The sequence below is a fragment of the Solanum verrucosum genome, unplaced genomic scaffold, assembly GCF_900185275.1.
Source record: "Solanum verrucosum unplaced genomic scaffold, falcon-dt-bn FXZP01000218.1, whole genome shotgun sequence".
NCBI lineage: Eukaryota > Viridiplantae > Streptophyta > Magnoliopsida > Solanales > Solanaceae > Solanum > Solanum verrucosum.
The window spans coordinates 2,418,102-2,439,330 of record NW_026020464.1 but is presented as its reverse complement, the minus strand read 5'-3'; the positions used below and the strand labels follow the sequence as shown (position 1 = coordinate 2,439,330).

Below are 21,229 nucleotides of genomic sequence, written 5' to 3'. Positions count from 1 at the left end.
TCAAAAAATAAATAGAGCCTCACATACCTTTTGTTGATTGGGCCTACCATGATAAAAAATTTCAATATGCTCTTTTTTAGTATAATTTTTTGGACAAATTACTTAACTACACTTCTTTACTTATCTTAATATCCATTTATCCCTACTTATTTCAAAATTTTCAAAAATCCCTTATTTCCCCCAATTAATAAAATCTGTAAAATACATAAAGATTTCTCACCTTTTTTACAGTCAATACATGTGTATCCCGTGTACAACGCTATGTATCCCGCATGTCTCCCGTGCACAACGCTATGTATCCCGCTTGTGGAATGTGTCAAACGCTATGTATCCCGTGCACAACGCTATGTATCCCGCTTTGTGGAATGTATCAAACGTTATGTATCCCGTGGACAACGCTATGTATCCCATGCACAACGGTATGTATCCCACTATGTGGAATGTATCAAACCTAATGTATCTCGTGCACAATGCTATGTATCCCGCGAACATCATTTTTAAGGGATTTTTGATAAATAGAAAACTAGAAGGAATAATATGTTATTTAGTACTTATAATATGTGGTTTCTATAATTTATACTAATTTTTTTTGTCATTTTGATTTATCACCGTTATGATTTGTAATTTTTAACCATTGTATGAAACCATGATTATTCCAATTCAAATAAATTTGAGGTTGAATTAGACTTATTAATTAATGTTTATAATTATACTAATGAAAACTTTCGTATGGTATATATATACACGTTATGAGTTGTTGTATGTCTAGGAAAATTGAAATTACATATACAAGTCCTTACCATACGTCAATAAAATGTACAACTAGATCGTAACCGGCCTAGAATTAGGATATATATATAAGAGATTAGATTCAAGATTCATATCAAAACTTTTATCGTTGCGTCAAAACTTCCTGTCAACACATTTGAATATTATACCCCTTTATAAAAGGTGACATATATGCGTTTATTTTGGGTGCAACATGCAATGAATGAAACAAATATAATTAAGAATTTATGAAAGTAGTGCCGTCCAAATCCAAGAAGTTAGGCATAAAAATATTTATGTTAATTTTTGGAACCAATATTTTTTTACAATAAATGAAACTAGCTACTAGCTAGGTTTGTTGGGTTGTCTTGCACTAAGAAATTCAAATGATTTATCCACATTCCACAACATAAAAAAATACACTTTTTCAAGCAATGATTTATCCATTTGAACTCAAAAAAACCTTTGACCCTATCCTAACTATGAAGATTAGGATAGTTAGATTATTTTAAATACTGAATTTATAGTTGTCTATTTGAAAATTATACTAAAAATACTATGAGTTGTCATCTTTCTCATATTAATATCATGAAAGATACGTCTCAAATTATTGATTAAAGTCTATGCAATTTGACTTTTAAAAAGTGAAACATGACAAGATATATAACAATCTGACTTCAAACCTCATTTTAGCCTTGATGAAGCTAAGTACTGATAATCACACAATTTTTTTATGATATGACTTAAATTGAGTCTGAGAGAGTAATATATATTATGAAATTTATAAATATTCAACAATAAACTTAGGTAGTACAATTACTATTTAAATTTTAATCTAAAGTTGATACACCTCTTCCTATATTATTCTTAATGGATAGAATATTTAAAGGCATCTTTTTCTACCTTTTTGTTGTGGTTTTAGGTTTTTTGCATTTGTGATATATCCTCATCTTATAATATATTTTGGTGAATTTTTAGTGATTCAAAGGGATAGTCAAATGTAAAGTTTGACCTGGTCAGCGGTCAACAACCTAGTCAACCATTAAAATTTCATCCAATTGGCCCTCACACCCCCCCCCCCCACCCCACACACACACCTAAAAATTAAAAACTTTCAAAAAATGAGATGGTTGATAAGGACGTTTTATTTTTAAAGTGATATTTTCGGACATAAATTTTAATCAGAAATCTCAAAACGTTTATCGAATATTACTACCGAATGAAAAATTAAAGAAGTAGCAAGCAGGGCTGACTCAATAACATTGGGGGCCTAAAGTGAAACTTAAGAGAGATGCCCTATTTTGTTTTTTCATCATATATACATTTATTTAAAATCTACTTTTCTACCTATTTTAATTAGATGCGAAGTCATGAGGTACTGTTTTATAATCAATTCGTTTTAATAATTCCTTTTCAAATGATAATATAGCTAAGTCATTTAATCTCTTTTGAGACATTGTTGATCTTAAAGAAGATTTAATCAATTTTAATTTCGAAAAAACGTCTTTCGGCTGAGGCAACAATTATAGGAACTCTTAACATTATTCTATAAGCAATATGTGTATTTGGAAAAGAATCTATTCTTTTTATTTGATTGAGTATTTTTTTTAATTAGATCATTATCTTCTACTTGTATGATTTCTTTAACACTTTTAATTCAAAAAATAAATCTAAATCATCAATATCAGAATAACTATTACGTGTTAAAGAAAGTTCAAGGTTAAGGTCAATATATTTTTTTAAAATTATCATCATCTAGTGATCTCAATAGTTTACCACTAAATAAGAAATCAAAATAGTTTCATATGCTTTAGTAGGTTGAAATCTATTTTGAAGTGAAAAAATAGTTTGATCTACTTTACATATATAAAGCAATCAACTCTAAAAGATTCTTCAAGGGATTTTGTGATTTTGCTATCTATATTTTCATTAAATTGTTTCTTACGAAATTCAGTTTTATTTTCATCTCATATGCAATTTCCTTAGTAGAAATCATAACACTCATAGTACATATAATTTTATTTTATTTTAAATAACTTATATAAGTAATTGTTTTTTAAAAAAATGGAGCCCCCAAGCGATGGTTTTAGTAGCCTAGGGGTTAAGACGACCCTGGTAGCAAGCCAAATGAAAATGTGACTAGCCTGGAAAAAAAATGTGCACACACTCGCTGATTGACCAAATAACATTAATGTGTTTTGCATATGGATTTTTATTACGTAATCGATTGTTAAATGACATGTATATTCTCTTTAATTTACAAATTGTTAAGTTATGTTATTTTGTTTTATGTAAATATCATAAGCAAGTAAAGATTTTTCATAATTAAGAGTGCTTCCACCACCATCTTACCATCACATATATATAGAGAGAGAGAGTAACTACGTTTATCAATTAAGTTACCACTATTGTACATATACCGAGTAACTTTATATTACTATCGAAATAACTCCGTCCATCAGGACTTGAACTAAATTTCCATTTTCCCTGAGCCACCGATAGACCAATGCCTTCATATGTATACCACCCAAATTGCGCATGATTTCCCCGAAACACCATTAGACCAATGCCTTCATATGTATACCACCCAAAATATAGCAAATTCGATATAACGCCTTTGTATATCACTTATTGCAAATTCTTGTATATCACTTATTGCAAATTCGATATAACGCCTTTGTATATCACTTGACGCCTTCGCATTTGAACTAAATTACCACCAGCTACCACCAACGCACATATACGCCTTCATATTTGAACTAAATTACCACCAGCGCACATATACCAAATAACTCTGTCCATCAAGAGTTGAATTAGAGACACCGATAGACCAATGCCTTCATATGTATACCAAACTTTGATGAATCGTACAGAAAAGCCTAAATTTGTTGGTCCAAAATCCTCAAAGTTTACCAAGTCCAACTACACTTGCCTGGCCCAAGTAAAACTGTCTAGCTGTTTTAACAAGAAAACAAAGACCAACTAGGTGGGATTTTATGACATTATTCAAAGTTTATTATTAAAAGTTTTAACCAGAGACGGAGTCAACATTAAAAATTTAAAAATTCTAAAGAATTTAAGAGTTTAGGGTTTCAAACTTACTTTTTGTTAGATAATGAGAAAATTCTAAAGAATTAGGAGTTTAGGGTTCCAAACTTACTTTTTGTTGATAATGAGATTTAAACCCTGAACTCTTAAAGGTTGAAAATATTTTCACAGACCCCTTCCTTCTCACTAATTGTCAATTAATTTATCCACGAATTAATATGCATATATATTTATTTAATTTTCTAATACAAATAAAAAATATACAACAAAGCTACTGGATTCTTCCAAATTCAATAATCCCCACATAACTCCGCCCCCACTTTTAACCCCTTCAAATGTTTTATTTTGCAACAAACAACATTACTTCAAATTAGAGAAAGCAAAACCAACTCCACACCAGTGTTCAACATTAAAAAGTAAAATAAACTTCCAATAATAAGACATTTGAACATACATAGTTAAAACACTACATCAACTTCAAAAACTAAATTAAACCCTAGCTCCAGTGTAACCGGTCCCCTTCTCCGCGATTCCGGTCCCTGGGACTCCACCATGCGGTGCACCAACGCCATACTCGTTGTCCCTATAGCCCGGACCGTAGGTGCTATTGAACAATCCAGAGTGAAGCATAAGAACATAGAGAAGTTCAGTAATTCCAAGAACTATTATGAAACCTTCAAGAACTCTTAGCCTCCACCCTCTCCATCCTCCTATGTTGATCTCCTTACATGCCAACCTAACAAAAAAATTCGACGAATTATATTTTACGATTTCTAATAATGTTGAAAATACAATTAACTGTGATAAAATTATGCTCTCTCTAACCGTGCAAGCTTTAAGATAAATACTTAAAACACAATTCAATATGATATCAGAGAGACGGTATAAAATTCAATTTCTATATGCTTTGGCCATGAAAAGAAGCAGGTCCACACATGATAAGATAAAAATGTGTCTGAAATCTCTCGGAGAGACTCGTATCAAAAGGAATTTCTATATGCTTTGGCCATGAAAAGAATCAGGTCTACACGTGATAAGATGTGTTGAAATACAATTAACTAATAAAAATGTATTTCTTCTAACCGCTTAAACTTACTTATCTTAGATAAGATGATCATACACGATTTATAACAAATAAAAAGAATTTCGACATAATCAAACAACATGATACTATAGTGAAAATTACGTCTAAATATTAATTGAAGGTTAATTACCCGAAAGCAAGTGCAGTAACAGCCCACGCGATTAAAGCAGATGAACCCGCAGCAGCAAGACTATCATTTCTCCATGCCCTTAGATGATTCGCGCCTAAGAGCTTCGATATTATGCCCAACACCGATGCTAATATCGCGAATATTAGGAAGAACATCGTCGCTCCATTTCCTCCGAAACCTGAATTTTTTTAAAACAAATCGTAATATTTAGTTCTAATCTTTTAAACGTGTAAATTATAAGGTGACTTCATATTTTTGGAGGAGACATATTATCGTACGTGTAATAAAAAAAAGGATAAAAGATCAAATTGATACCAATTTACTGAATATATAAATGTGTCATTTTAACGAAATCAAAAGAAAAAATTCATATGAAAGTAGAGGTATAACTTAATTATATAGTAGGTTTATACGGCCTTTACGTACGTACGCATAGGTGGTGGAAGTTCGTAGGTTCAAACGAATGAGTAACTTTTCAACAAATACAAATTAATTAATGACAAATTAATAGATGGCTTAGTAAAAAAGGCATAGTGGAAATGTTTTTCACACTAATATTGTGGGTTCGAACTCCACTGTATCAACAAAAGTTTTTCTTTTTTACAATATTGCCCAAAACTCCTAATCTTGGATCCACCGCTATACGTACGTACCTCTTAATCAAAGCACGAAAATATATACTATACCAAAAAAACAAAATTTAGCAAACGAACAAATCTTGTAACAAGTCGCGATAAATTTATGTTTAAAAGACAAATTAACGAAAAAAAACACAAATTAACGACAAATATTACATGTCGCGATAAATTTATGTTTATCGCATGTTAGCTACAAACAAATTAACGACGAAATATCGTTAAAAACTTACTAGGATGATTGGTTTGTCCATTGATAAACCTGTTGAGACACCAACTAGCAAAACCTAAAACAATAAGATACATTAATAAGTTCAAAAACAACAATGGTCCTGCTAAACTTCTTCCCACAGCCCTTGCCATTTCTTTTCTTTTAATAATATTCGATATATTAAAACTTTGATCTAATTTTTTTTTTTCACTTCTTTGGGTACGAATTTATCGATTTTCTAAGTTATGAGAGGTGGAATAATTAAACTATATATAAAGAAAGATATTAAAATACGTGTCAAAATTATTGCTTAGTTTGATTGAATAGTTAACATGTGGAGGGACACTTGTCACTTTCTCTATATATTTTCTTGATTTGCACTTTTTAAGTAAGCAATATAATGTTTATCCATATACGATAATATTCTTTTTTCTATGTTGATGACGTTATTTTGTATTTTTTTGAGTGTTATGTCTAGTATTGAGGCTACTGCATGAAACATATAGAAGTGCACCGATATATCTTATTTTGATATCGTTATTTAATTTTTTATTTATTTTTTTTTGTATGTGTATGCATTTTTGAATAACTTGAGTTTCAAGTTTCATATGATTGATGAAGTTAAAAAAAACAATTATTTCATGTATATTATTTTATATATATATGATGATCGAAGTTAAATAGAAATATTTGAAATCAAGCAAAAATGACTGAACTTCAATTCAGGCAAAAATAAGTAAACTTCACTCGTACATTATCTGACATTTTGTTTGAAGTTTCGTCGAACCTTATTTTAGAGCACCTATTTATATCGCTGATCATTTTATAAAAAATTGTTGATCAAAGTATCTTAATTATGTCCTAAATTTGCTAGGTATAAGTAATTTTGCAGAGAATTAATCTTTTTTAAAGTATGTTTGCTTTGGGGCATAGTTCTGTAATATCTGATTCGTAGGTAGGACTTTTTGAGAATTTTTGTTATAGGACATTACTTTTGTCACTAAATTTATGCCTTGCGAATTTTATTCCGATGTTAAAGACATTTTCAATCATTTTTTGTTACTTAAAACTTTAAACGATAAAAATTAAAAACCAACATAAAATAAGGACATTTTTACAAATGTCCAAGTCCAATTACATGAATCAAGTAAAATCCAACTTCATTTGCATTGGACCATTTAGTTGGTCTACATGACTATATTCTAGGCCCATTATGGATTTCTTGCTATTCCAAAGACCCAAACATGTCATGATCTCTAAATTTGTTTTTTGTTTTTTTTTTTGGTTTTCCACCCAGTGTACGAATCTCACATTGGAGCTCCGATTAAATTCGGATCGCACACTGCAGGGTTCATTTGGGGGTGGCGCCCCCAACATGATTTTCTCCATACCCAGGGCTCGAACACGATACCTCTGATTAAGGGTGAAACACTCCTACCAGTGAACCACAACTCATGTTGATGATCTCTAAATTTGTTGTTACATCTAAAATTGGGTAAGATTGTGTTAGGTGTTTGTTATGTTTTTCCAAGGGACCATCCCTTGGAAAGGTTACATTTTTGGTTGGTGGGTGCTCCTATCAATTAAAGTTGATAGCGAAAAAAGTGAGTCCCACATTGATGGTGTGGATGGAGATTTGGGTCGTTTGGTCATAATTTCAAATCATGACATGAAATTATTGATTAGATTTCATAAACAGGAAAAATCTCATAATTTGCTACTATTGAATTTTTTTTGATTTCTAAAATCTTATTAAATTAGTAAAACCATAACTCATAAATAAGGTATCAAAATATCTTAAGATACCGTATTGATAAATCATATATTTTATGTTCCTTTTATAAGTAAATATTTGTGATTACATTTACTATAATAAAATTTTAAATTATACATTGTTCTGCAAAGATTTGTCGGTCCAATAAATTAACAATAGTAATAACTAGCTATTTTTTTTGTCTAGCTCATATCATTCCGACAATCTCTTCATATTGAACATGATATTTGTTTGCAAATTTAAAATTATAAGTATTTTTGGCAAAATCTAAACTTATAGGTCATGTTTTAAATATTAAGAAAATTGAAATCACAAACGTAGATTGAACTCCTGCCCTTTAATAGGATTTGAGATTTAAAATCATAAGTTTCAAATTGAGTTGAAATTTTGTCCAAAAGTCATAAATAAACTTTGATTTCGAATTATGAAAAGCAGACACATATATATCACTCTTAACATATTAAAATATTATAAATAATTATATCAAAAAGTCATGGGATCGATAGAATCCTCTTTCAAGGAAAAATTATATTACAAAGTCTCAAATAAATATTCTATTTTTATGCACGTAACAAAACAGATTTAATGATGAAAAAATAATTTCAAATTGCAATCAATACAAAAATAAATCACTACAACTCGATATTTTTACGCATATGAATAAATATATTATTAATTCAAATAAACTAATCCATCAATTATGTCATTCCAAGTTCAACCAAATCCAAATATAAATATTAAAGAAATGAGTGAAAACTAGAGATTTTTTAATTAATTAATTCTATGTGGTGGTTGAATGATTGAAAAGAAATCAAAATCTTACAACTAGAAAAGTCAAAAGTGCCAATAAATAAATGCAATTTTTCAGAATTTAGCGTCAAATCTGTATATGAAATTCAATTGGAGGGCAACTGAAAAAAATTCCAATTATTTTTAAGCAATGTATTTTTTTCCCTACCAAAAAAGAAACACACAAAATTTGAATTTCCCAGCATTTTTAACATTTTTTATATTTATATACATGAAAAGTCGTAAATGCCACAATTATTATTATTATTATGATTTTGTAACTTCTTACCAATATTACTTAACTACTTTATATTTTTACTAGAGACTGATGAATTTGTATATTGAATTATTTTTTCTATTGATATTGTAAGTGATTATAGAAGATCATTTTCTCGTTTAATACGCAACTTGGTACGTGTAACTGTCATTATGACTTTGTCAAATTTTTTTGGTACTTGTGCATAGTGGAAGACAACCAATTGAGTTGTGGGCCCCATATGATGGGATGTTTTAACTAATCAATAACAATTTATCATCTTTTCATCTGTTTCATTTTATATGATATTACTTTATTTAAATGAAATGTATTTTAAATTATATCTTTACCTAATCAACAACAATTTGTTGTCTTTTCATCTGTTCCATTTTATATGATATTATTTTATTTAAAATTAATATATTTTTAATTATATCTTTGTAATCATTAAATATATAAGCTTTACTTTTTAAAGAGTTTAGGGAAAACGATTAAAATAATATCTATAGTATGATGGAATTTGTAATTAAGCGAGGTGTCAAATTTATATTTTTATTTGTAATTAAGCTAGGTGTCAAATTTATAATATTTTTTTTAAATGAGTCTAATCGTAATTTGGAAAACTCACATGTCGAAAATCGACTAAAACATACTATTAATCGATCCATAACACTAAAAAATTACATAAAACCTATCTTAGGGCAAAAAGAATATCAATTTCTAATCAATTCTATGGATAATCAATAAATTAACAATGTTATAGTGAGGAAAGGGTAAATGGGATATAAGATTCTTACCCTAAGCTAAAGCTTATGAAATCTCCCAAATTCGAGTTCCCAAACTTCAAAATTTGTGAATAGAACTTGAAGTTCGAAATTAAGGATTTAACTTTCTACCCATGTTTCTTGCTCTTTGCGATCACAAGACCTAAGTCAGACCTAATCTTTCGCGAACGCAAAGTACTTAAATAACCCTACCCCAACCTCGACTGAAACCCTTTCTCCGTGAGTGCGACCTAGGCCAGTGGCGGATCGAGGATTTTAAAGTTGTGGGTACTCTCTTAGCTTAATAGTGGAGGAGAAAATTTTCACATGGTGAGATTCGCTCAGGTTCTGCAACACTAAAACAATCATAAGCATTCACCATGAGCCATTGGACCAATCAATCCACTTGTTTACTAGGTGCTCTATGTTAATTTTAGGTGAAATGGTCTGATGGACCCCTGTACTTGTATCCGTTTGTATTTTGAACCCTTTTATTTAACCATTTGTCAACTAAATCCTTAGATTCAATTAAAATGAGACTTTTAAGCACCTCCATTCATGTGTGTAGCGCACTCTCCTTTACATAAATGACATGTCATATCCACATCATATATATTAGTGCCATGTCATAATTATTTTTTAAAATTATTAACCAAAATTATTTTATAAAAGGTATTATATACTCTTCATATATTAATAAATGTCTGTAAAATTTTATTTGTTAACCAAAATTATTTTAAATGAAAGGTAACCAAAATTTGATTCTCCATATAATGTTTTAATAAAAGGTAACATGTACTCTTCATATGTATAATTTAATTAAACAAAATTATTTAATAAAAGGTAACATATACTCTTCATATGAAATTTCTAATAAATGTTTCATATGTATAATTTAATTAAACAAAATTATTTAATAAAAGGTAACATATACTCTTCATATAAAATTTCTAATAAATGTTAAAAGAGATGTAAAAATTGTTAGTGCCATCTCATTCTCCCCATTCACTGTTCACGGCCAAAATCAACCGGAGAAGTTATTGTTGTCGTCATGGTCATTTTTGCTGGCGAAATCGCATATACTCTCTCCATCACCTATCTTCATCTCCGCCGCACACCATCATCATTTTCCTTTCCTCTTCCAACCTCCACAAAACCAACAACCTAAGCTACCACACCACTAGATCTGACCGAGAAACCTCTTTGTCGCCATGACCTCGCACCCTCACCCCACCTCGTTCTCCTCTCCACTGACCAGTGTCGCCTCTCTCTCTCACTCCATTGCGAAGCAGTGGTCTCCAGCGTGCACCACCAACGCCGCTTTCTCCCTCCGCGGTTAATCAGTGGACTCAAGATGTGCCCAAGATCTGATAAATTGATGTTAATAGATTGTGGAGAAGATGAAAAAAAGGGTGGGTATGGGATGAAAATGGTTGAAAAGGACCAAATAGTGGGTGAAGAAGAAGAAGGATTTTTTTAATTTTTTTTTTATAATTTTAATATTTTTTAACCCAAAAATGTTATTCACTCGCTTAAAGAAGCGTGTAGTTACACATATTTGCCAACTCAGACATTCTAATGTCACATAAGCTTGGTCAATGGTCAGAGGGATTTGTTACATTATGTTTTATTTAGTTTAAGGGTCCAGATGACAAATGTTTAAGTAAAAGGATCCAAAATACAAAGTGATATAAATACAAGGGTCCATCAGACCATTTCGCCATAATTTTATACCAATACTTCTTGATTTCTTCATAGATATATATAGTCCGATACAAGATTAATGGGTGCTCGAGCACCCTACAGACTCTATGTGGGTCCGATACAATCGATATGCATTTCTTAATGGAATCTTTGCAATCGTGACGATAGCCTAGCAAACACGACGAACAAGAAGTATGCATTAGAAGCAACAAAACCAACAATTATCGACTTTTCTTTATTCTCTTAATAAACTCTCTTGATTCATTAGAAAATCCTATATACATATACTAAATATGCAAGTTGCAACATGACTAAAAATCATGTTACAGACCCGTTTGATTTATCAAATCACTGATCCAAGACTGTCTTGACCAAATATCGACCGAATTCAATTCTAAGATCCTTAAACTCCACAATTTTAACCAACGATCCAAGTCACTTTCGAAAGACCTAGAACCCAAAATAACTGTCCATCCAGCTCAAAATTCACCTTTCAAATCTAATGTAACTTTTGTAATTCCATTCCGAGCTTGTTTACTTAGAATATTGACTTTGGTCAAACTTTACAATTCAAACTTCCAAAATTATAAAACTTCTCTGAAACTCATCCTATCACCTCAAGAATCGTGTCACCCATCTCCACAAATCACAAATGACATATAGAAGCTACGAAAAGAATAAAAACAAGGTAAGCTGAATGAGAACATTAAAAATAGTAAGGATCATTACAAAACAACAACTCAAATTCAAATCAACTTGATCTCACATCATGTCCAAACAATATAAGTCTTTTGACACAAATGACTTATACGATAATTCAAAATATGTGATTTTAAAAATGAGATAAAGTGTGAATAAACTTATATATTTAAGCTAGCTAGTAACAAATAAGCTCTTTATTGTTTCACATTGCTAGTCAAACTATCACAAACAAATTTAAATAGAGCTAGTAACTAATAATTAGACAGTCCAACATCCAAGGATATAAACTGTTATAAAACCCCATTGAAAACTAATGGAAGTACTCAATTTATTTAATAAAATGACTTCATTGAAAACTAATGAAAGTGAGAATTTAAAACTTTTGATTTCATTTATCTCATGGAAAAAAACCTTTTGATTTTAAAAGTTTGAGATCATGTTATGCATTCGAGGGTATGATATAATAATTAATGAAGTGGAATGAAAATTACGAGATCTCGAAATCAAATTTTAACAAAGATAGTATTTTATACATGATTTTTTTTATATTTATCTTAACTTAGCGTTACTTGATACATGTTACTATACTAATTAATAGAATATGACAATCATGTGAATTCAAAGTATTTTCACACTTCTTTTTGTCGAAAAAAAGAATATTATTTATTGATTTGATGTAAACACGAAAGATACGTGTGACTTACATATTTCTTTTGACTAACAAATTCCTTGGCATATTTCAAAAGTATCTAATAATATATATAAATAAAACGTTTTATATATTTATTGATTTGATGTAAACACAAAAGATGCGTGTAACTTACGTATTTCTTTTGACTAAAAATTTCTTGGCATATTTCAAAAGTATCTAATAATATGAAAATAAAACGTTTTATACATTTATTGATTTGATGTAAACACAAAAGATACGTGTAATTTGTATATTTCTTTTGACTGGCAAATTCTTTGGCATATTTCAAAAGTATCTAATAATATATAAATAAAATATTTTATATATTTATTGATTTGATATAAACACGAAAAATACATGTATCTTACGTATTTCTTTTGACTGACAAATTTCTTGGGATATGTGCATTGTGGATGACAATATGTTGAGGTAGTAGGTCCCATATAATGGCACCTTCTACCTAAACAACAAAATAGAGCATTGAAACTTTTTCTAGATAATTCTATTTGTTTCATTTTATATGATATCTATATTATTTAAGTTATTGATAATATTATTTTTCTTATAGTTATTCAATTTCTTTTCACCATAACAATTTTTGTTTTATAAGTAATATTTTGTGCAACTTTTGTCCACAAGCTATGACTTAGGAAATACTTTACATATATGTATATTACTTACATCAAATAACTTAAATTTTATAATTATTAAATGCCGAATTAAAATGAAAATATATAATAAGTAATAAATGTATATAAATGAAACGTTTCATATATTTATTGATTTGATGTTAATGTCGAGAAAAGTAAGTATAACTTCTTACTTTTATGACTTTGACAAATGCATTGTGATGTGTGCATTGTGGGTCCCATATAATGGAATCTTTTACCTAAACAACCATCATGGGGCATAGGATTCCTTTTCTAAGTCCATCTGTTTCATTTTATATGATATTAATATTAATTTATAAATAAAAAATAATAGACAAAAATACGGAGATAATAAGCTATTTTTAAAGTTAAAATATGTAAATGACTTTTTTGAATAACTTAAGATGCAACTTATATATCTTTTATTATTTTTCATATTTATTTTTAAAAGAATAATTTATTTGAAATCATTAAAAGTTATTATTTATAATATATTATGTAATTTTTAAATATACAAAATATTTCAAGAGAGAATAATAAGATATTGATCATTCATGCTAAAAATTTTATCTCAACTGTTCTTTGATGAGATTCAAATTACATTTTCAATTTTGTTGTTTCATACTCTGAATTTTACAGAATTAATATCTATTATATAGAAAATGAGAAAAAGTTAAAAATAAAATTTCAAATCATGATTATTTGTACAGACAATATAATATTTGAAACATATCAAGCACCATATGAATGACACATATTTTTATGTGTGGAACCTACAAATAAGTATGTGTCAAATGTGAATGAGATATCACTCTTCATAAAATACTAATTTTTTTTAATTTAAAATTAAAAATAGAACTTTTCTTTTAAGAAAGAGATCATAAATTTCATATTCAAAGGTCAAATATATGGTTATTAAAAGAAAAAAAAGGTCCCTCTTAATTTTCTAATTTTATTTAAAAAATTAGAAACAAATGAGAGAGAAGGGGGACATGTGGGCCTTTGGGTTGTTCTAGAACAATGGGGTACTAACTTAATATTTAAAGTTAGTAAGTTCACAATAAATACAATTTATTAAATATTTTTATTTAAATAAATATTATTTGCATATGCATAAGTGATTCAAGTCAAAAATATTGCGTTCTTAAAAAGTTCAAAGAAAAAGTAGAAACTAATGAGAGAGAGAAAATATAAGGTAGATGTGAATTTAATTTTATAGTTAATGAGTTTTAAATAAATGAAATTTATTATTCTTATATTATTAAATTTTATTTGTATGAATATATATAATTCAAGTCAAAAATAATAAATTCAGTTGAACCTATTAAATTCAAGTCCGCAAAGGAAGGTGAAAGAAGAAAAAAGATAGTCAAAACCTTATTTTTCATTTATTAGACCTTTAACAACTAGTACTAAAAATTTGCAATTTTCCCATGAATTTTTCAATGAAACATCGTCGATAATTTTACATTTTCAATAATAATAATTTGTCAGACATTTTTCAACGAATATATTTCTCATATTTGTTAAACAAATGAAGAAAGTATTACTTAACAATTCTGTAGGAATATTTATTTTTCATTTATAAAACTACATTGAATATATTATTAGGAATTAAACTAAATTGACTCCAAAGAAACCATTTCATGTAATTCAATCAATTATATAGTCCTTTATGTACATTTTGAAGTGATCCTGATTTATTTTGGAGTTACTTGTAATGTACTTATTTGTAAAATCAAGCAAAGACATTATATGATTATTTTTAAAATTCCACATATGGTTTGTTTAAAGTTTTTTTCCGTCCTATATTAATTGATCATTTTTTTTACACGCATATTCAGAAATCATAAATAAGAAAATAATTTTATTAATTCACCCTTTAATTTTTCAAGAAGAATTAATTGCAATGGTAATATATGAAAATTTTAATTAATGCCTTCTTAATTAGTAAAGTGGACAACTAATGAAATATCTATTTTTAAACCACAAAAGCTTCTAAAACATTAACCCTTGTATTTTTTAAAAATAAAAATGAAGATTTGTAATTCTGACAAAGTACAAATATTAAATGCAACCCAAAGTACATCAAGATCTACTAAAGAATAATCCTTATATTCTTATTATATAGTATTATAAAAAAAAAAAATACAAGTGGTGAAAAGTAGAAATCTTTCATGTACTTCCACATACTTTACTTCCATTACATAAGCATTAAATTTAAAAATCCTAAATCCATTTTGAGAGCTTAAACATTTACTATCATTTTCCATTAAGTTTTGTATATATATCATAGCTAAGTCAAACTATGCAAATGACTATTATTATTACTTTCCTTGTTTTAATGTGATGCATTTTGACCGATCATAAAATTTAATTAAATTATTTTTTTAAATTGTAATTTAAATAAACTATAAATATTCATATAATTATAAATTATCTTATTAAAATAAATATATAAATTAAAATTTAGTTATTAGGAATATAAAAAAATATTATCATTATTTAATTTTTCGTGAGGTAAATTAAAAGGAAAGTGTATCATATAAATTAATATTGAGGGGATACTAATTTTTAATGTTTATAATATTACATCTGTTTCAATTTATATGGTTTGATTCAATGTACGAAAATCAAATTAATTAATGTCCAATATGAATTCAAACATAAAATCTCTCAAATAAAATTTACATATTTAGAGACTATACAAAAGAAAAAAACTCTAAATTATTTATTAATTCAAAATATTTTATAAATTATTTATGTATGGAGTATTATTTAGCACAAATATCAAAAGATTGTTTCACCAACATTTCCCTATCACCTACCCAACAAAAAATAAAAAAAAAGTTGAGGACATTTTTGTCCACAAATATATATTTATTTATTCATTTATGACTTTATTGACAATAACAATAATAATAACATATTATAATGGTCTCGAGAAGGTAAAATGTACCAATCTTAACCTTATTATTTATGAAAGAATCTCTAATTTTCATAATAATAACATATTTAATATAATTTCATAAATAAAATTAAAAAAATATATGAAATATATAACCTTACATATCTCGTGACGTTGTGGAAATAGAGAGGTTGTTTCCGATATGCTCTAGACTTTTATGACCAAAAAAAAATAATTAAAATTCTTTATCATAATTCTTCTTCTTCTTCTCCACCTCTTCACTCTCAGTTCCTTTTTTTTTTCTTGCATTTTCTATGAACAAAACTTTGTTCACCACTTCTGCAAAACCTCAAGCTTTCTTCTTTGTTTCATTTCCTAAAAACCCAAAACCCCATTTTTGATCTGTGAAATTCTTGTTTTTCAGTTGTAGAGAAAAAATGGGTTCTCTTGTCCCATTTCAAGACCTTAATCTTCAACCTGAATCGACTAATTTCACATCTGCTACAACCCCAAATCCAAGAATTATCCCAAAGATTGAACCAAAACTTGAACCCCTTGATGAGTATACACAAGCTGATCTTCAAAGCACACCTTTTTTTTCCAACCCTAGTCCCAATTTCAACTCAAGTTCTGGTTCAGCTTTTACCAGGAACCCACAATTAGCTACTCCTGAGGCTGATTCACAATCACCAAGTTCGATTGTACCGGAGATTCCACCTGGGTGCGATGGAAACAATGTTTATGTTTATTCGGAATATAATCGAATTTCTGAGATGTTTAAAGAAGCTTTTACTAAGAAAATGCAGCGGTATGGAGATGTTGAGGTGGTTGGAAACCAGAATCAGGATTCTGCTGATGAGGTTATGGAAGACCCTGATGCTCGAGCTATTGTTCCGGTGAGTAATAATGATACACAGGTTGCAGAAGTGGTGGTTGCTAAAAGGAAATATCAACAGAGATCAGCGGAATTGGTTAGAGTGACAGATCTTAAGGTTGAAGATCAGCTTTATTTTCGAGATGCTGTTAGGAAAACCCGAATGCTGTATGATTCCTTGCGAATTCTTGCGATGGTGGAAGATGATGGAAGCCAGCATTTGGGTCCATATAGAAAGCCAAGAGGTGATTTGAAGGCTTGTCAAATATTGAGAGAACATGGGTTGTGGATGAATCGTGATAAGCGGATTGTTGGGGCGATTCCTGGAGTGCTTATTGGGGATGTGTTCTTCTTTAGGATGGAGCTTTTGGTTGTTGGATTACATGGGCAGGCTCAAGCTGGGATTGATTATGTACCTGCAAGTCAGAGTTCGAACCGGGAGCCAATTGCTACGAGTGTGATTGTTTCAGGTGGCTATGAGGATGATCAAGATGGAGGAGATGTGATTATATATACAGGTCATGGTGGACAGGACAAACACTCGAGGCAATGCGTGCATCAGAAGCTGGAATGTGGGAATTTGGCATTGGAGAGAAGTATGCACTATGGAATTGAGGTAAGGGTAATTCGTGGCTTTAAATATGAAGGAAGTGGAAGTGCAAGTGGTAAGGTCTATGTGTATGATGGATTATATAGAATTGTTGAATGCTGGTTTGATGTTGGGAAGTCTGGATTTGGAGTGTATAAATACAAGCTTGTTAGGATAGAGAATCAGGAAGAGATGGGAAGTGCTATTCTTCGTTTTGCACAGAATCTTAGGATCAGACCTTTGGTGGCAAGGCCTACTGGTTATGTTACTCTTGATATATCAAGGAAAAAAGAAAATGTGCCAGTGTTTCTTTTCAACGATATTGATGATAATCACGACCCGGCTTATTTTGAATATCTAGTAAAACCTATTTATCCTCCACATGTCTCTCTGAATGTGCACAGTGGTAATGGCTGCGAGTGCATTGATGGGTGTGCTGATAATTGTTTTTGTACTATGAGAAATGGTGGCCAATTTGCCTATGATTATAATGGGATATTGTTGAGAGGCAAACCGTTAGTATTCGAATGTGGACCACATTGTCGATGTCCTCCAACTTGTCGGAATAGAGTGACTCAGAAAGGTTTGAGGAACAGATTTGAGGTGTTTCGGTCTAGAGAGACTGGTTGGGGAGTTAGGTCACTGGACTTGATCCAAGCTGGGTCCTTTATCTGTGAATATACTGGGGTTGTACTCACACGAGAGCAAGCCCAAATTTTTACAATGAATGGTGACAGTTTAGTCTATCCAAGTCGCTTTCCTGATAGATGGGCAGAATGGGGAGATTTGTCGCAAATATATCCTAACTATGAGCGCCCAGCATACCCCTCCATTCCTCCTCTGGATTTTGCTATGGATGTGTCTAGAATGAGGAATGTAGCATGTTATATTAGTCACAGTTCAAGCCCCAATGCTTTGGTGCAGCCTGTGCTTTATGATCACAACCATGTAGCGTTCCCCCACATGATGCTCTTTGCAATGGAGAATATTCCCCCTCTAAAGGAGATCAGTATTGATTATGGGGTAGCAGATGAATGGACAGGAAAGCTTGCCATCTGTGATTGACTAACTTATAGTAGTTGATTCAATTTTGAAAATGATGCGGCACAGCTGTTTCTCGTACATCATTTGCTGAGGTAATTTAAACATTCAAGACAATAATTCCTGTTGAACTCAAAATTGTAACGACTTTCAGTAACATGTTTTCTTGAGGGATGACTGCTAATTACCAGTCTAGTGGTATTAGTCGTTTTCTTACTCTAGCTACCTATTACTTTTATTCTGAATCTCTTCGTAGACTATTTGAGACCGATTTCATTAAAAGTTGTGCCAGTCTTAAATTTATCTTGCTCTGGAGACTTCTGGACTTGCTATTCTCCTTCTATTGTGAATTTTAACAAGCTGATTGGAACTCCAATTGCTTTGTTGAGTTTTTATCAGTATGCTATATGCAGTTTGAATGCATCTTAACTGATTTATTGAATGAATTTGAACTTTTTTTCATGCTGGTCTGCATACATGGTATCATCCCAGACCCCACTTGTGGGACTACACTGGGTATGTTGTTGTTTCATACTTATTGATAAGAATTTCCCTTTTCCCTCTTTGCTTGTCTTTTTAATGGCTTATAGCATGATTTTGTTTCTAATTAGTTGTGCTCTTGCCTTGATAGATCCCTTCCTCTTTAGATTTCGTATCTAAGGAACTTTTTGCACAACTGCTGAGTAGTACTCCCTTGTCCCATAATAGTTGTACAACTTTCTTTGGCACCCAAAGTTGTGGCCGCTCAATAAAGCGGGTAAAAACTGTAGGAGAGCGAGGACAAAACTTAAGAAGATTTTTCCCATCCACCTTAGTCTTGGTAGACAGTGCTACCCAGTACCTGTGTGCTGTGTTGGTATCCGGTGAAATAGTTGAAGTTTGCATGTTGACATGGACACCGCCACCGCCACACACTACTTTAACTGGCTATTCTACATGGAAAAGGGCAAATGACAGAAATGGAATTGAGTGGGAGTTAGGAGTTTTCTTTTAGGAAGGGTACTTTGGTGATTACCAAAAATGTGGGGATGAAGTAGTAAAAATCTTGTCTAATCTAGAAGTACTTATAAGCTGAAAAGTGCTAGTGCTTATACAATAAGTCAATCCAACTTATAAGTTTTACCAAACACCCTAGAGTATGATAAATTATTTCGAGTTGTAAAAGAGGGTTAAAAGTGAGGTTTTGATAATAATTAGTTGAGAAGATGTCGAGATGCTTGACGTAATTTTTAATTTATTCAAATATCAACCTTGTTCAAGGGGAGGTTTATTTTGGAAATGAACCTTAATGTGAAGTAGGTTAGATATGAACACAGTGGAGGCAGCTATACTAATGGAAATGTCTTTTCGTTTTTAGGAAAAAAGAATGTCTAGTATTCTGAAACAAAGGTAGTAATGTAATTAAGTTAAATACTAACAGGATCAACTGGAGGAAAGAATACTCTCCCTAATGCCATATTTTTTTAGTTTCTTGGTGTCCAACCGTCAATTGCGACATGAGCTATGCTGTTGAGGTTTTGCATGCTGTGATTGCTAATTTTCTCATTTAAAGAAATGCTCAAAGGGTGTCCGTTTTAACTTGAAGTACCTTGAACAGATTAGACAAGTTATATGGTGGGTTGTAGTGGCTTAATTACAGGGACTCTGCTTCCTTAAGTGGTCAATGGTGCGCACAAGAAGAGAAAGAGGTTGGGGGAAAAGAACTTGTCTTGAGACTTATCAATCTTTGTGAAAAAAACAGTATTGTAGGTATCACCTTTACAAAGTAGGTCAAGTTTAAAAGGTAAATATATTCCTTACCATTAGAGGAGAATGGATATGGCAATGGTGGGGAGCCAGAACGGATGCTTTCCCCTGCTAACCCCCAACTTTGCCCCACACACTATATGCTCACTCTCTTTCTTCTCATTAATTTTAGTCCCTTTTTCATCATTTTCAATTGTTTATTGTATTTTCCAAATTTGATTTTAATGTCATGTACCAAATAACTGTGTTTTCTCTTTAGATGTTAAGTTAAACATTTGAAGGAAGAATCATCAAGTCATCAATATATAAATTATTATATATGAACAAAAGAATAGAAGGCATTTAGAGGATAGTGTTGGATACCTTGCCCATAAATAAATGGGATGCCAGAAGTAAACCTTCGAAATTTGAAAAGTTTCAGGTGGTTGGCGCACCATTACATGACCTCTTTGCTTCCAATTTGGAGATAATAATTTGCTCTTCCACTCTGTTGGGTCACATCTAAGAGTTTGACCAAGCCTTTTCCTATCCCACTCTTCTGGCTTTCTATCCAAAGAGGTGGATATATAATTTAGGTTCGCTCTTTGGTTAGAACAAAGATGGAATATGATGCGTTGCTTGATGATTAATGAGCATGCACATGTATATGATTTCACCATTTTTTATGTTTTATTCCATATGATCCTATTCTTTATTTGTTCCATTTCAAAAAAGATTTACTCAAAAAGTAGACCAAACCTTCAAGTTATATTTCCTTAGTAGCAACTAGAGGTGTCAAATGGGCTGGTTGGGTTGAAACTAGAGATATTAAAATGGGTTGAAATAGAAATTGGGTTGGGTCCTAATCCGTCGAAGTTTACTTTGG

The 21,229-nt window shown here is 30.5% G+C and overlaps 2 protein-coding genes across 2 annotated transcripts; one reads left to right on the top strand and one right to left on the bottom strand.

Moving 5' to 3' along the window:
* Positions 1-4,147: 4,147 nt before the first annotated feature.
* Positions 4,148-6,115, bottom strand: LOC125808868 (membrane protein PM19L-like). Its single transcript, XM_049488530.1, has 3 exons — positions 5,899-6,115; positions 5,031-5,208; positions 4,148-4,552 (listed from the first exon to the last, which is right to left on the bottom strand). Exons 1-3 carry the CDS (start codon positions 6,026-6,028, stop codon positions 4,306-4,308), a joined length of 555 nt encoding a protein of 184 aa, XP_049344487.1. The 5' UTR covers positions 6,029-6,115; the 3' UTR covers positions 4,148-4,305.
* A 10,408-nt stretch (positions 6,116-16,523) lies between these two features.
* On the top strand, positions 16,524-18,737 carry LOC125808798 (histone-lysine N-methyltransferase family member SUVH9-like). Its single transcript, XM_049488458.1, has one exon. The coding sequence runs from the start codon at positions 16,552-16,554 to the stop codon at positions 18,640-18,642; it is 2,091 nt and encodes a 696-aa protein (XP_049344415.1). The 5' UTR covers positions 16,524-16,551; the 3' UTR covers positions 18,643-18,737.
* Positions 18,738-21,229: the final 2,492 nt, after the last annotated feature.